We start from the raw sequence: 16907 nt of genomic DNA, 5'->3' as shown, positions 1-16907 counted from the left end.
CAAGTCTGCCTCATCTGCATAACCCAGTGAACCAAAAAGTCGTTTTTCTCCAACTCAGTTATTCATCTTATCCTCGGCATTTGGCTATAATAATATCACTCCATCAGCGTGATCATGCAGTAATTCAGGCATTTTGTTCTAGCAACGAGGACACTTAGAGTTAATAACACATGAAGCCATTTCATTAAGAAGAAAGTTTTGTTCGGAGCCATTAACACAGGCCGCCAACCAAAATACAAATCATTTCCTTCCTTGGATATTAAGGAAGCAAAATTAATCAGGAACCTAAAGCCATTTCTCAGAGAATCTTTCTTACCCTGAAGTCATCTGACTCTCCTCATTTAACAGTCCTCATAAAGGGCATCTGAGCTTCGAGTTTATAGCACTTGCTCTTCTCTGGGGCCAAGAGCACGCAGCCTGGGCTTCGGGTGTAGCAGCAACTTAAGGCCCAGTTCCGGTTCTGCTCCTCACCCCCTGGGTCATATTGGGTGCGTTGCTTAGTTGCTCCAAGATTCCATTTCTCAGCGTATAAAATTGCAGGGCTCTGGTGAAAATTGTAGGTCAAATGTCTGTCCCATGGTTGGCAATACTAAATGGTACATCATCTTCTGGAGGTCTGAGGACATTCATATAAACTTAGCTTCCATTCTTGAGTATCACAATACACATGAAAAAGCATTTGGGGACTTCCCTGGTGGTCCAGTGGTTAAGAACCTGTGCTTCCAATGCTGGGGACATGGGTTCAATCCCTGGTCCAGTGAAATAAGATCCAGCATGCCCTTAGGCATGGCCAAAAGATTAAAGGGGGAAAAAAACCAACACATTTTTGGTTTTAAGATGGAGGACTGTGGATAATAAGGAGTTGCCTGAAGGACTTTGCTAGTGGTGCAGTGGATAAGAATCTGCCTGCCAATGCAGGGGACACGGGTTCAGTCCCTGGCCCAGGAAGATCCCACGTGCCGGGGAAGCTAAGCCCGTGTGCTGCAACTGCTGAGCCCACACTCTGAAGCCCACAAGCTGCCGCTACTGAAACCCACGTGCCTAGAGCCTGTGCTCCACAACAGGAGAAGCCACCGCAGTGAGGAACCCACGCACCGCAACTAGAGAAAGCCTTCACAAAGCAGTAAAGACCCAGTGCAGGCAAAAACAAATAAACAGAATAAAAAGTAAATTTAAAAATGAAGGTGCCTGAAGCTGGAAACAGAGAGGCACGCATTTGGTGGAGGTTTTCAAACAAGCAGTGTGTAAATGAGCATTAATTTCAGGGTTCTTGCTATATTCCCATCAGCAGCTTTCTCTGCAGGGTCTGGTCCTTGCAGAGGTTACTAGCATCCATCAGGGATCACCTATGAAGTTCCTCTCCCAATAGAGCACCTTGTCCAGAGACCTTGGTGCTTGTGTGGCAGGAGCTGTATAAATGCCCGTGTACCGAGCTTGTTTTGAGTCAGAAGGCCCAGTAGCACTTCCCAGGTTTCATTTGCATCCTTAAAAACCCTCCCAAGAAGGTCATTTACTGAACTCCGCTGTTTCTGTTGACAGTTTTTTGGAAGCAAAGGGGATGCTTAACTGCCCAGCCCACAGACTGTGCGTTCTGTTTGTGTTTCCTTGCCTGCCTGGCATTCGACAATTAATTAGGCAGGCATGGTAATTACCTGCTTTAATTTTGTGATTGCACAGCCTATAATTACCCCTAATTCTGTAATAGGGAAGTTCATGTACACAAGGCAGATGAAGATGAAGGTGATGGGGTTACCATATCAACAGCTGCCATCGCTTCCTTCCTGCCAGGCTCAGCATTTCACAGCCACCCGACAGGATTGGTCTTGGCCCCATTTTACAGATTGAGAAGCTGAGACTTGAGGTGGAGTGTTTGAACCCAGACCTCTCTCCCTGTACAGCCCATGCACTTTCTCTCGGCCCTTTTGCCCCTCATAGGACAGGCCTCAGACATGCCTAAGGTTCAGCATGTGGCTGGCTAAAGAATCTGTGCTTGGCAGATCTTAAAGCAGAGCTGAGACTTCAGCCCACTGAGAACAAACTCTTAACTCTTCATTCTCCCTCTCCCCTTCTGACTTCTTGGCTTGCTCCCTCCCTTCTTCATATATATAGAGAGAGGAGCGGGGAGGGCTTCCCTGCTGGGGTAAAGAACCTGCCTGCAATGCAGGAGACTAGGGTTTGATCCCTGGGTTGGGAAGATCCCCTGGAGGAGGGCATGGCAACCCACTCTGGTATTCTTTCCCAGAGAATCCCATGGACAGAGTAGCCTGGCAGGCTGCAGGTGCATAGGGTTGCACAGAGTCAGACACGACTGAGGTGACTAAGCAGTAACAGCAGCAGCACAGAGAGAGAGACAGAGAGAGAATCGAGGCTGGAAGAGGTAAATATACATACCCAGGACGGCTTGGCTCCAAGAGGGAGAGCTGAATTCAGACCCACGTCTCCCCGAGGCCAGAGTCCCAGACCTGGACCCCCTCTCAGCACTGACATCTGACTGTGTCAGGCTCACAGACTATTTCAGACATCCCACCATCATAAATTAGGGTAAAAAGCTCACTCTCCTGAGGATAGTATAGGTATGGCTTTTTTTTGACTTCCACTTTTATATCCAGGTTTAATATAAATATCAGATGCTTAAATAGTTTTTATTGACGTATAGTTTGGTTTTCTTAAGAAAATGCTTATTAGTTTGTTTGGCTGCGTCAGGTCTTGTGATGCGCAGGGCTTCCGTTGTGGTGTGTGGGCTCCTCTCTAGTTGCAGCACACAGGCTCAGCAGTTTCACTGTGTGGGCTTCGTTGCCCCGCCAGGGACTGAACCCACGTTTCCCACATTGGAAGGTGGATTCTTAACTGCTGGCCCATCAGGGAAGTCCCTGGAAGGATAGTTGATCTATAGTGTCATCCAGTCTCTGCTGTACAGCAAAATGATTCTGTTATACAGGTGTATGCATTCTTTTTTCTATTCTTTTCCATTATGGTTTATCACAAGATACTGAATATAGTTCCCTGTGCTCTACAGGAGGACCTCGTTGTTTATCCGTAGATGTGTAAATCTTCAGTTTGTGTTCAGTTAACTTTTACTTCTGTGTATTTCTGTGTAGCCCTGCCCAGAGACACAGGGCATCTCCAGCGCCCTCGATTGTGCCCTTCTGTGCTCCCGCTGGGAATCCTCACCTACCCCCAAGGTCATGAAGCTATCCTGCTAGGCTTTCTCTTGGTAGCTTTCTGATTTTACCTTCCACATTTAGATCTGTGATCCCAAAAGAAAAGAGCAAAAGCCATATATGCAATGGAATATTGCTCAGCCATAAAAAGGAACAAAATTGGGTCATTTGTAGAGATGTGGATGGACCTGGAGACCTTCTTATACAGTGAAGAGAGATGAATTGGAAGCTTGGGACTGACATATATACACAATTGATACTATATATAAAATAGATAATTAATGAGAACTTCCTGTATAACACACGAATTCTACTCAGTGCTCTGTGGTGACTAAATGGGAAGGAAATTCAAAAAAGAGGGAATATGTGTGTACATATAGCTGATTCATTTTTGCTGTACAGCAGAAAATAGCACATTATAAAGCAACTATACAGCAATAAAAATTAAAAAAAAAAACAAGAAAAGAGATGCATCAGTGCCCATAGCTGCCTTACCCGTAACAGTCCCAACTAGAAGCAGTGTCCACCCCAGCACAGAGGGCGTATAAGCTGTGGCATGCCCACAGCGTGGACAGTGAGCAGGACATGGGAGTGCTACCCACACCACACAGAAACATCGCCCAGACACAACAGGGAGTGAGAAGAACCAGACACCGAGGGGCACACTCTGCAGAGCCCATTGAGATGGAGTTCAGAAGCAGGTGAAAGAAGCCGGGGGGAGCGCTCCATAGAGTGGGCAGCGGGTGGTGCTGCTAGGCGGCAGGCACAGGGGGTCTGATGGGCATTCCCCTTCCCAGCAGACGGTCTTCATCTTCCAGATGAGACTGTCTACACGTGAGTCTGCTCTGGGTTCAGTTCATCCAGACTGAGGTTTTTGCCTCCTTCCCCGACTTAACCTCTCCTTCCCCCCAGGATTATTACACACGTCCCTGGGGTCATTCTTCCCCATGGAAAAGAAACCTCAAGATTCGAATTCCTTCTTAAAATAGAGAAGAGAGGATTTGCCCCATTCCTGATGACAGATATTACCCTTCTATTTTATTTTTCTTTTGCTGAGTCGAGGAGATTGGACTTGAAGTGTCTTTTTATTGCTCATTTTAAAAGGGAACTTGTTTTTGCTGGGAGAGGTCAACTCTTCTTATTCCTCCAAGGAATTATTATCGTTATGGCTCAAGCAGACAGAACTGGGGCCTATCAAACTTAATTTGGAGGGAGCAAGCCCTTAAAAACAAAACAAAACAAGAACAGAAACCTAATAATTTTGGACATAAGCCCTTTGAATTCTTCAGTGAAAGAAGTGCACAGTTTGGTTAAGTATAATTCAAGGACAACTTAATTTGCAGAGATCATTTCCTGAGTTCAGATGCTAAAAGCATGGCTGTTGAGGCTGGACTGTTGAGGTAATTCTGCGTGATTTTGATGGCATTAGATTCCTGAAGGGAGAGGCATGAATGAGAGAGAGCAGTTGACATCGCTGGTACCAAGGAGACTGTTGTAAGGACATGGGGTCTCCCCAGCAGAGAGGTGGTTAGGCCTCAGAGCTTTTGAGCAGGGACCTTCCTTGCCAGTTGCCAGCATTGCCGGTTTGGGGTTCCTGGGGCCCTGGAGAGCCTGGGTTCTGCAGCTGTGTGCTGTAATAGAAAGGGCCGGGCCTGGACTTCCCTGGCGGTCCAGTGGTTAAGACTCCGAGCTTCCACTGCAGGAGGTGCGGGTTTGATACCTGGTTGGGGAACTTAGATCCCACATGCCACTTGGTACGGTCAAAAAGTACAGCCAGGCCTTCGCCATGAGGCAGACCTGGGTTCAACTTGCCATTTCCCTACCTCCTCTGGGCAGGCGACACACCCACTCTGAGCCCACATCTTTATCTGGAGATGGGGCAAGTTCACACCGTCTGCCTTGCAGACTCACGTGAGGATGCCTGGTGAGGTATGTGGCATCCCTTACACATAGTAGGTGCTTCATAAATGGCAAGTGTTAGCATCGAAGGCGTTTCTATGTTACTGGCATTCCGAAAAATATCATTTCACTTTCTTGGGTCTAACCGTGTACTTGACTCTGGCTTCATGGCTTTGACTGCTAACCAGAGAGGTCTGGGTTTGATTGACATCCGGACGACAGAGGAAGCTGAGAACAGGGATGCTGGACCAGAAATGTGTTGTTGGTCTCCATGGGCTCCGTGACCAGCTCCCCTTGCCTTGTTATCAGATGGCCTCCAGCTAGAACAGAGGCTGGTGCCAGAAATGCTCACTGGCCGCTCTGCACCTCTGAGATGGCCTCAGTCTAACGATACTGGCTGGGGCAGGGCGGTCACTAAACTCGAGGAAGCTCCTGGGCCCCTCTCTGCCCCCAGTCCCCCTGGGGCATCAGTTCTCCCCATCCAGTGTTCCCGGGAGGCTTCTCTCCCACTTGCTGGGTGACTGAGACAGCTGAGCTTTCGGGACAGAGGCTCCAGGGATGGTTCTGCTGTTGCCCTGCCCCTTGGGTATGAAATCCTCCTAAGTCAAGCCCAAGGTCAGACCTCCTGCCTGATTTCCATGAACCCCTTGGTCTCCACAATGAAATGGGAGTGGAATGTGGGTGGAAGAGAGCCCAGTGAAGTTCTTGGGGTTTATGAATGACCTAAGGACACCGAGGCCCCCTGAGGGGGTCCGTGAAGGGACCTAGAGGCTCTGTAGTTCAACTCCTGCATTTTATGCAGGAGGAAGCGAGACCTGGAAGAAGCAGGGCTACTCCCAGGAGCACACACAGTGGCCAAGGGCCGCCCCATCCAGTCTCAGGGACAGAGCTGCTTTCACAGACTCTGGAGAAATAATGTGTTTTGGGAGTCATGTTTAGGGAGCTTTTTAGGGGAGAGGCGTGATAATTCATATTTTTATTTGAAGTTTTTAATGACCCACAGCATAACTTGTTCTGAACGCTCAGTCTAAGGCTCAGCAGTACCCTGTATACTTGTTCTGTACTGAGCAGAGCTCCTAGGGTGGAGACCGTAGAGCTAAGACAGGTGTGACTTGAGCGGCAGTGCTTCTTCCTGTCTGCAGGATTTCATGTTTTTGATGATGATGGTGATAACAACAACAACAATAATAGCAGCAGGTAACCCTCATGGCATTTGTATAAACACTTTCAGGCACGTCCCCCCTCCAAATTATACCCGTTACTCAAGTGAGTAAACTGAGATTCAGAAGCAGTTTACCTAACATCACACAACTGACTGGTGGTCGAGGTCTGATCTTCTGGGATTCCCCCTGCAGTCCATGAGCCAGCTATGACTGTTCCCATGTCCCAGTAGAGCCCAGTTCCCATCAGCCAAACCATTGGAGGGGATAAATATTAAAGCTGATTACCAAGATCAGAGACTTACAAAATCCATACCTTTGTAAATCCCCAGTGGCAGCCTAACCAATGGGTTGCATTTTTTTTCAATGTTATTTATTTATGTGTTTTACTTTTGGCTGTGCCGGGCCTTTGTTGTGGCGTGTGGGCTTTCTCTAGTTGAGGCGAGCTGGGGTGACTCTCTAGTTGTGGCGCGAAGGCTTCTCATTGCAGTGGCTTCTTCTGCTGCAGAGCACAGGCTCTAGAGCACTGGCTCAGGAGTTGGCAGCACGCGGGCTCCAAAACAGGCTCCGTTAGTTGCGGTGCATGGGCTTAGATGCCCTGAGGCACGTGGCATCTGAGTTCCCTGACCAGGGATTGGACCAGTGTCCCCTGCGTTGGCAGGTGGATTCTTAACTACTGGACCACAGGGGAAGTCCTTATGCTACATTTTTAATTGCTTCTTTATCAAACACTTAAATGGCATCTTCTATCTACCAGGCTCTATTCTAAGCCTGTTACACGTGTGAACTCATTTACTCCTCCCAAGACCCAGCAAGGGAGGTAATACCCTTATTTCTCAAAGGAGGAAGCAGAGGCACAGAGAAGTGAAGTGGCTTTCTCAGGGTGCACGGCAGAGCCGGGGTCTGAGCCCCAGAATTGGGCTGCAGTGTCTCCGCGCTTAGCTGCCTCCATGCATTGGGTCTGCTTACGTTGACACTGCTCTGATGTCAGAGCCCCCATTCTCCACCACCCGAAACCTGCTTCCCTCCCTGCCCCAGTCATCATGCCCGTGGCCTTCCCTCTCTCCGATGCTGTTTATTCAGATTGTCAGTCCCGGTGGCTTTCCCCAAGCCATGGGCCCCCAGAACCAGACATCAAGGAGGATATGAAACGAGCAGGGAGTATTTGTCCCACAAAGGAAGGATTGAACTAACGGTTTCTTTTTTGAAAAACAAGACGTGTCGGTTGGTGATTGGTTGGTGGGTGCACTGGGTTTTAGCTGTGGCTGGAACGCTCTCTGGTGTGGCGTGCCGGCTCTTGAGTGCACAGGCTCAGTACTCGCAGCTCACAGGCTTAGCAGCCTGTCAGCTTCTAGTTCCCCAACCAGGGATCGGACCCGCGTCTTCTGCATTGGACTGCCAGGGAGGTTCCTGAACTAATGGTTTCTGAGGTCCTTTCTAATGCTGCTATTCCAAAGTTCTGAGTTCTTGAATGCCTGCTATCCCCCAGAGCAGGGGGTAACATTGGGAATGTGGAAGGCCAAGGGATGATACTGTTTCTAGAACAGGATGTTTGCTCTCATCCAAACATTTTTAAGAAGGTTTTAAAGAATGCAAGCAAATCAACACCATCCTGGTTGTTAAGACATTTTTAAGAATTTAAGAGGTGAAAGAATTTTAAAGAAAAGGCAGGCAGGTCCGCATGATCCTGGTTTGCCAAAGCGAGGAATGGAGCCTGAAGAAGTGAGATGGTTGTAATGATGCAGGAGCCTTCCCTGCTCAATGAACCTGCCCCAGAACCTAGTCTCTGGCATGAGCATCCTTCTCGGACAGCCGCTGAAGGAGTTTGAATGGGGAAACACGGGAGGCTGAAGGAGCGCCTGAAGCCTGCTGTTGTGGCCCCACAAGGAGCAGGGCTGCCTCTGGAGGTGGGCTTGGCAGTCCCTGCTGCTCATTACTTGGACAAGGGGGTAACGAACAGCACTGGTCAATGCTGATGCCCAGATTTCTGACTCAGGCAACTCAGTGATCCATTCGCCGAGAGAGTGAGGTAGAGATCCTGAGTGTAGATCTAGACAAGAAGAGCTTTCTCAAGCCTGAGTCCAGAGTTCACATCAGAGATCCAGACTAGAGATAACAATTTGAGAGCCGTTGACCTAAAAGCGAAACGTGCAGATGTGGGATTGGACGCCTGTGTCAGGGCGAGGAGGGTCCTGGGGAACATGGGCAGGAGAGGAGGTACCCACGAGAAAGCCCAAGAAGGGTCCATTGGAGAGGCAGAAAGGACTCAGCGCTTCCACAGAGTGAAGCATTTGGCTCTTGAATGTGTTATGAGAAATGTAGAATTATAATTTATAGCGCACATTAGAGTTGCCAATTTTAATCATTATGTGAGAGGTTTTTAAGATGTGTATTGACATTCAGTGATTGCAGATTATAAGAGCTATTTATCATTGGAGATTTTACTCTCTGAGCTGTTCTTAACTCATGTAATTTTTAAAAATGCATTGATCTCTCTCCCTCTCTTTTCCCTCACGATGCAGTTGCTGGGTGTCCCTGGGAGCTGTGAGGGCCTGTAAATGCTGATGAAACAGCCCTCGTGTGTTGTGCCCCCAGAGTGTTCTCTTGATTCAAGAAGTTTTACACCCCAGTTATGCTTATCCCATCTGGATGTGACTTTCCATCCAACTGGGTCGATCTCAACTCTGGTCTCCCTCCTTCTCCAAATCTGTCTCCACCCATTCCGTGTGCTGGTCTTTGTGAAGCCAGGCATAGCTGGATGGCTTCTATACCTAAACACTCTCCATACTGCCTTGGGAATAGGCTCTATCAGTAAGCTCTCAGCTCCATTTTATAGATGAGGAAACACGTAGTCAGAGAGGAGGGATAGTCTATGGTTTACATTAGAGGTTCCCCTAATTGCCCATTGTCTTAGTCCACTTGGGGTGCTAATGGCCCACTTGGGCTGCTGTAACGACTATAGATGGGGTGATTTCAACAATAAACTCTTCCACACAGTTCTAGAGGCTGGGAAGTCCAAAACCAAAGCTCCAGACAGCTCTCTCCTCACTGTCTTTGCATAACGGGAGGCATGAGGGAGCTGTGGGGTCTCTTTTATAAGGGCACTAATCCTATTCATGAGGGCTCCACCCTCATGACCTAATCATCTCCTGCCCCAGTAGTGCATTGGTGGTTTGGATTTCAATATGTGCATTTTGGGGGAGGGGCACAGTCTGACTCGAACATCGCCCACTCGTCAGAATCACCAGAAGGCTTTGGAACTCTAGGAATTCCTGGATCTCAGATGGTTTCTGTGTGGTCCACCCAGGGCTGGTAATTATTGGAAAGCACTGCCCTTCTCTGCACTAAATTTGTATATGTTTATTGAAAAACAACAATAATGAGGACTTTCTGAGTATCTAAATCAGGGAGCAGAGTTTTTTTTTTGTAAAGGACCAGAAAGTGAATGGCTTCCCAGATGGTGCTGGTGGTAAAGAACCCACCTGCCAATTTAGACATAAGAGATACAGATTTGACCCCTGGGTTGGGAAGATCCCCTGGAGGAGGGCACAGCAACCCACTCTAGTATCCTTGCCTGGAGAATCCCATGGACAGAGGAGCCTGGTGAAGTCCATAGGGCCACCCAAAACTGGACATGACTGAAGTGACTTAGCGTGCACGCATGCAGAGAGTAAGTATTTTCAGCTTTGCAGGCCATGTGGTCTTTGTTGCAGCCACTCTGCCATTACGACTCTGCCACTGTTATCAGCTATAAACAGTAGGTAAACAAATAGCATCACCAACTCCGTGAATGTGAAATTTGAGCAAACTCCAGGAGATAGCGGAGGATAGGGAAGCCTGGCATGCTGCAGCCTGTGGGGTCGCTAAGAGCCAGACACAACTTAGTGACTGAACAACGACAAACAAATAGATGCGGCTGGATTTGACCCACAGGCCACAGCTTACCTCCCCTGACCTAGGTAATTTGTTTTGTACTTGCTCAGATAAGCAATTACATTTGCCACTCTTAAGGGGATATTTGCACTTGTGTGAAAATATAGTACAAGTAGATACAGTCCATTCAAGATGTATCAGAGAAGAATGGCATTCAGCCATGAGTCTGTAGACCTCTAAAGCATTAGCTTGACCAGTTTAGAGGTGAATATTTCTCTTTTAAAGAAAAAAAAAAGTTTTGAATAGATCATCTAGTATTTGGTGTAATAATTTGGCCTCATAATTTCATCAGAGACCCAAGGTCCTTCCACTTTTCTATATCCATTCACCTGATCACCTCATGATCATAAAATGACTGCTGGAGCTCCAGTCTTCGCATCTGTGTTTGAGAAAGAAGAAGACAGGGAGAAGAGTTAAAAGGCACTTATTGGCTGGGTCAGATGTCTCCTAAGAGCTTTCTTTCATCTGTTTGTTGTTCAGTCGCTAAGTCGTGTCCACCTCTTTGCGACGCCATGAACTGCCACACATGAGGCTTCCCTGTCCTTTACTGTCTCCCTGAGTTTGCTCAAATTCATGTCCATTGAGTCAGTGATGCCATCCAACCATCTCATTCTCTGTTGCCTAATTCTCTGCTTGCATCTTTCCCAACATCAGGGTCTTTTCCAATGTGTCTGCCAGGAACACTGGAAAATGTGGTTAATTTTTTTTTTTTTTTCCTGAACACATTGCTCTCCCCAGAAGTATTGGAGGGAAATGGGTACTGATTGGGCAGCTCGCATTAGCTGTGACTTGGGAGGACCCAAAGAATGCCCTACAAGTGCTGCATTGAAGTCCTAGCTCCTGGGTTTACTTGCCAACTGACCCATCTTGTCTCAGTCCCTGGAGACTTAATTCCTGAAGTCTCTGTTCCACAGCTAGCCAAGACTTTCCAGATGCTTCTGGGGTCTAATTATCTTTCCATGTTACAAAGCAAATCCTTGCATAATTGTGATAACCATCTGTTTATCTGTTGTACCACTGCTTGGGCACCTAGTGCCAGAAAAGCTCTTGAGACATATCTTTTCCTCTTTAGGCAACTTTGGCTGCTATAAAGTTCTTTCCTAATGAAATTTGTCTTTCTCTAGCTTCTGTCTGCTGGAAGTTTGCCTCCTGGAATCATCCAGAACACATCATCTTGGTCTTTCCTTTTCCTCATTGCAGTCTTCAGAGATCCGTACCTCCTCGATCTTTGAGGCTCAGTTTATCATCCTCCAGTCTCTTCCATCTTCCTTCTGATAATTTGGTTGCAGATCATCTCTGAGGACCTGTGCTTCTAAACTTTTAAAGTGTGTGTGTGCTAGTTGGGGTTCTGGTTAAGACACAGATTCTGAGTCAGTACATCTGGGGTGGAGCCTGAGATGTTGCATTTCTGCCACCTTACCACGTGATGCTGATGCTCCTGGTTCGCGGACCACGTTTTGAGTAGCAAGTCTTCTGGGCATTTCTGAACCTATTTCAGTTCATCTTTTAACAGGCAGCAGCTAAAACCTAACTAAGTTGGTGTGGTCAATTTAGAATAAACCAAGACTCGTCAACTCCTTTTATTTAAAATATATCAGATACCTTTTAATGAGATCTAAATAGTTGGAGAAGGAAATGGCAACCCACTCCAGTATTGTTGCCTAGGAAATCCCATGGACAGAGGAGCCTGGCAGGCTACAGTCCAGGGGATCACAGAGAATCAGACACGACTGAGAAAATAATACATAGGCCTTTTCTTGGTGACCCTTTGATGGTATTCCCTTAACTTGAATTTACTAAAACCCGTGAGTCTTTATCCCAGGCCATTGCTGTACCGTATCTCTCCCATCTTATCTTACAGTGTTGGCTTTTGGGGTTGTATTGCAAAGTCCAGCACTGATCTTTTTAAGTTTCATCATGTTGCGTTAGACTCATCCCTCAAGTCACTTGAGATCACTTGATATCTGTCATCCAGGATATTTATGGTCTCTCTTCACTTGGGGGCTTCTATCAGACTTGATAGGCCTCCATTTCTCCATCTAAGTCCACTGGAAACTTCCATCCATTGATTGGCATTCTTTGGGTTTAAATTCTCCCTCCTTCACCTTGTTCGCCAGAATATTGGTGGTCGCCTTCCCAGAGCTCAGATATATGAAGTCCGCATTTGGGGATGCAGGTACTCTTTAGAGAGAGGCAGAATTTATCAGTCACAGTAGAGATGCCTGCTTGTATGGTGAAAGAGGTTTTAAGACATGTATTGACATTCGCTGACTGCAGATTACAGTAGCTATTTATCAGTGGAGACTTCACCCTCTGGGCTGCTCTTTTCTTTTTTTTGTTTTTAATTCTATTTATTTTTGGCTGTGGCGGGTCTTCATTGTGGTGTGCGGGCTTCTCGCTGTGGTGGCTTCTCTTGCTGTGGAGCATGGGCTCTAGGGCGTGGGCTTCAGTCCTTGTGGCCCATGGGCTTCATTGCTCCACAGCATGTGGGATCCTCCCTGACCAGGGGTCAAACCCATGCCTCCTGCACTGGCCGGCAGATCCTTTACCACTGAGCCACCAGAAAAGCCCTGGGCTGTTCTTATTAACTCATATAATTAAAAAAAAAAATTCTTTGTGCTCTCTCCCACTTCTCTGTTTTGCTTTCTGACGTAGTTGCTGTGTGTCCTTGGAAGGTGTGAGGGCCTGTAAAAAAAAAAAAAAAAAAAAGGCAGGTGAAATAGCCCTTACATTTTATACCCCTTGAATGTTACCTTGAGGACCACATCTTGATTAAAATGAAGACGTTTCATGCCCCAGGTGTGTGTATGCCATCCTGATGTGACCTTCCATTGGGTTGTGCTGATCTCAGCTCTTGCCCCCTCCCTCCCTCCTCCTCCCTGGGATTGATTTCACACCACCGCCCCCCACCCCTTCCCACCGGTGTGCTGGTCTGTGTGATCCAGGCACAGCTGCTCAGCTTATAAGCCCGACTGTTCTCCCCACCACCTTGGGAGGAGGTGCCGTTAGTCAGCTCCATTAACAGATGAAGAAACGCAGGCCAGCAAGGATGAATGGCCTCTCCACCGCCATCTGTCACTGTTGCAGCATGCCTGGGACAAAAGCATGGAAAATGCGTCTCTGAGATGAATTGGGCTGTCGGTCTCCACTGATACTGGGAACTGATGTTCATCAGTACGCAGCCTGCCAGAGGGTGCCATTCTCTTGTGCACCCATTTATGCACGTGGTACACTGAGTCCCTCCTCCATGCCCAGCACCGGGCCTCCAGTGACCCCGGGGGCGGATGTGGCCTGCTGCCACAGCTGGTTTTCCTGGAGTGGGGGGGAGGTGTCGCCAGAGCCCCACCCCCTTTGTAATGAGAATTTTTTTTCACTTTTAAATTTTAATTTTTACAGTGTTGTATTGGTTTCTGCCATACAGCAATGCAAATCAGCCATAATTATACATATATCCCCTCCATCTCGAGCCTCTCTCCGCTCCCCGATCCCATCCCTCTAGCTCATCACAGGGCACCAGCTGGGCTCCCTGTGCTTACAGCAACTTCTCATCAGTTGTCCATTTTACACATGATAGTATATAGGTTCATCAACACCATTTTTCTAGATTCCACATATATACACTAATATACAATATTTGTTTTCCTCTTTCTGACTTATTTCACTCTGTATAATAGGCTCTAGGTTCATCCACCTCACTAGAATTGACTCAAATTCATTTTTTATGGTTGAGTAATATTCCACTGTATAAAGGAGATGAGATGTACATCTCCTTTATCTGAGATTCCTTAAAAAACTAGGAATAAGCCTACCATATACCCAGCAACCCCACTGCTGGGCATATACTGTGAGAAAACCCCAATTCTAAAAGACACACGACCCCCAGTGCTCATTGCTGCACTCTTTACAATAGCCAGGACATGGAGGCATCCAGCGTGGAATGAGAGTTTTAAGAGACTTGATATTTTCTTTCTCTTTTCGTTCTCTCCAAAGGTCTACATCCGGATAAAAGACGACGAGTGGAACGTCTACCGGCGGTACGCGGAGTTCAGGACTTTGCACCACAAGTTGCAGAACAAATACCCTCAAGTGAGGGCCTTCAGCTTCCCGCCCAAGAAGGCCATCGGGAACAAGGTAGGTGCTGCCACTGCCACGGGCCGGGCAGCTCTCCGCCTGGTGCCTCCGTCTTCTTCCGCCGGCGATTTGAACATCTGGGCTCCTTTATATAACTCAAAAAGTTGGCTGATACGAGAAAAAAGATGGGAACGAAGTAAACCCAGCATTCGTCCCCCTAAAGACAGTCGAGTTACGTCTTGTCTGCGTGTCCATCCTCTGATTTCTCTGGAGCGGGGCTGCCACACCTGTTCTGCTAAAAGGCCAGAGAGTAAGTGTCCTGGCTTCGCAGCCCCTACCACTTCAGCCAAAATACCCAGCTCTGCCATCGTGGCAGCAGCTGCAGACAGTGTGTGCACGTGAGCATGCCTGTGTGCCAGGAAAGCTTTATTTATTAGAAGAGGTGGCAGCCGGATCTGGCCTATGGGACATAGTTTGCCAGCTCCTGTTTTGGACCAAAAAAAAAAAAAAAAGTCTTCTGGTTTTCATCCATGGTTGTCATGATATTTATTTGGACTTAAGGGTATGGAGTTGTTTCCCAAGTAAGGCTTTCTCAGAAGAGCTTGTTTTATTACAGGATTGCTGCCTCATGGGGGTTGGTCATTGATAATGAACTAGTGTGTTTCCGTGTGTTCATCCTTGTGCCCTGGAGAAAGGAGGCACTAGCCCTCCTCTCTGGCCAGTTAGCATCCATGCATTCATCCAGCCAGCATTACTGAGCACCAGTCAGTGTTACACTGTAAGTAGCCCAAAAGATGACAGCCGAGCTTGGCATAGGGCCCTGCTGTGTTGTCTGCTTCAGCCGGTTGGCATCATTTTTGTCATCCATCACATTTGCAGCCATTCTCCATCTTGGCTGGGCTTTGGATCACTCGGGAAGCTTTCCAGACTCTGCGACCTGCCTACCCCCCACCCCCTATCCTGGGCTGACTGGCCTGGATTGAGGCCTGTGCATGGAGGGATTTCAAGTGACTCCAGGATGCAGACAAGCCAGAGAGCCCCTGGCTTCCAGTCAAGTAGGAGACAGAGACACTTCATCAATTGCACCATATGAACTAGCTTGGCAGGGGCAGTTGAATCAGATGAGATAACATGGATTCTTCTCGGGACCTGGGAGAAGTTGGGCCTTGGATGGGAGTTGGTTTTCAGAGTGTGACCCCCGATCCACAGCATCAGCCTCACCTGGAGCTTGTGAGAAATGCAGGTTCTCAGGCTCCTTCCTGCACCTACTGGAAGACAGGTTCTGGGGCCGGGACCCCACAGGGAGGGTGGGGCTTAGCAAGCTCTCTGGGTGGTGCTGACCCATAGGAAGTGTGGGAACCTCAGCACTGTCACATGGATGAAGCCTGTGCAGGTCCCACTGGCCTTGAATTTCCTAGGATATCCTACGGTCTTCCTCATAGAAAAACCAGAGCAAGAGTTTCCGTAACTCACTCCCCACACTCACCAATTCCATAGAGAAAACTTACTGACCATTGTGTTTATATGTTCAGAGGTTTCCATGTTTAAACCAGATTAGAAATCTGATCATATCAGGGTCTGCTGCTGCTGCTGCTAAATCACATCAGTCATGTCCAACTCTGAGCGACCCCATAGACGGCAGCCCACCAGGCTCCCGTCCCTGGGATTCTCCAGGCAAGAACACTGGATTGGGTTGCCATTGCCTTCTCCGACATCAGGGTCTGCTGGAACATAATTTAAAGAGTTATAAAGCAGGTTTGTCTCAGACCCAGAATAAATCTGTTGTTCCTTTTCTTCTGTTGAAGAAAAATAGAGTTGAGCCCATAAAAAACAGAAGACTGAGAAATTCTATACTTGTTCACAGCAAGGAGTAAAATACTTCTTATGAAAATGGGGGAGGGGACTATATTACTGATTTAATCTCATGACTTGCAGGCTCATACAAATCTTGGGACCCATCCAGAATATCTTTAAGTGTCATAAAATGAAATTCTATGTAACCAACGTATTATCACTGTAAGATGTTCTCATCTGCAGAGAGCATTACCCTGGCGCAGCCCTTGCACAACACCTGCAGGGAAGGTGGCCTGTCTGCGTCTCACTGAGGGAATTAGTACGAGGCTGGACCAGGGCATGTCTGTCTGCCACTGTGTTTTCACCTCCTGTGGCCGCTGTAAGGGGGCTTCCCCGGTGGCGCAGTGGTAAAGAACCCACCTGCCAATGCAGGAGATGCAGGTTCAATCCCTGGGTCCGGAAGATTCCCTGAAGGAGGAAATGGCAACCCACTCCAGTGTTCTTGCCTGGGAAATCCCGTGGACAGAGGAGGCTAGTGGGCTGCAGTCCTTGAGGGCCACAAGAGTTGGGCATGACTGAGTGACTGAGCACGGACGCATGCACATGGCTGCTGTAACCGTTTCCCACACGTTTAGTGGTCTAAAACAATTGCAGTTAATTCTCTAAAGCCAGCCTCAAAGGGCTATGATTCCAGCATGGGCGGGGCCCGTATTACTCCTGGAGGCTCCAGAGGAGAGGCCACTCCTTGCGGTTTGCAACTTCTAGAGGCCCCCACATCCCTTAGCTTGTGGCCCCCTTCTTTCTTCAAGGCCACAATCTCATCGCTCTGGTGTCTCTGCTTCTATTAACATAGATCTCCTTCTCTGACTCCTCTTCCTCTAATAAGGAC

The 16907-nt window shown here is 47.8% G+C and overlaps 1 protein-coding gene across 7 annotated transcripts in view; it reads left to right on the top strand.

Moving 5' to 3' along the window:
• Window positions 1-16907, top strand: part of SNX29 (sorting nexin 29) — a 586612-nt gene that overhangs the window by 455288 nt on the left and 114417 nt on the right. For all 7 annotated transcript variants that reach the window (XM_044935759.2, XM_045164260.1, XM_045164261.1 and 4 more), the window contains one exon: window positions 14144-14284. In XM_044935759.2, the coding sequence (XP_044791694.2) occupies window positions 14144-14284 (141 nt within the window). The remainder of the gene's footprint in view (window positions 1-14143; window positions 14285-16907) is intronic.

This window comes from Bubalus bubalis, chromosome 24, assembly GCF_019923935.1.
Source record: "Bubalus bubalis isolate 160015118507 breed Murrah chromosome 24, NDDB_SH_1, whole genome shotgun sequence".
NCBI classification, from domain to species: domain Eukaryota; kingdom Metazoa; phylum Chordata; class Mammalia; order Artiodactyla; family Bovidae; genus Bubalus; species Bubalus bubalis.
Note: the sequence above shows the minus strand (reverse complement) of the source record. Positions and strands in the feature narration are given on the sequence as shown.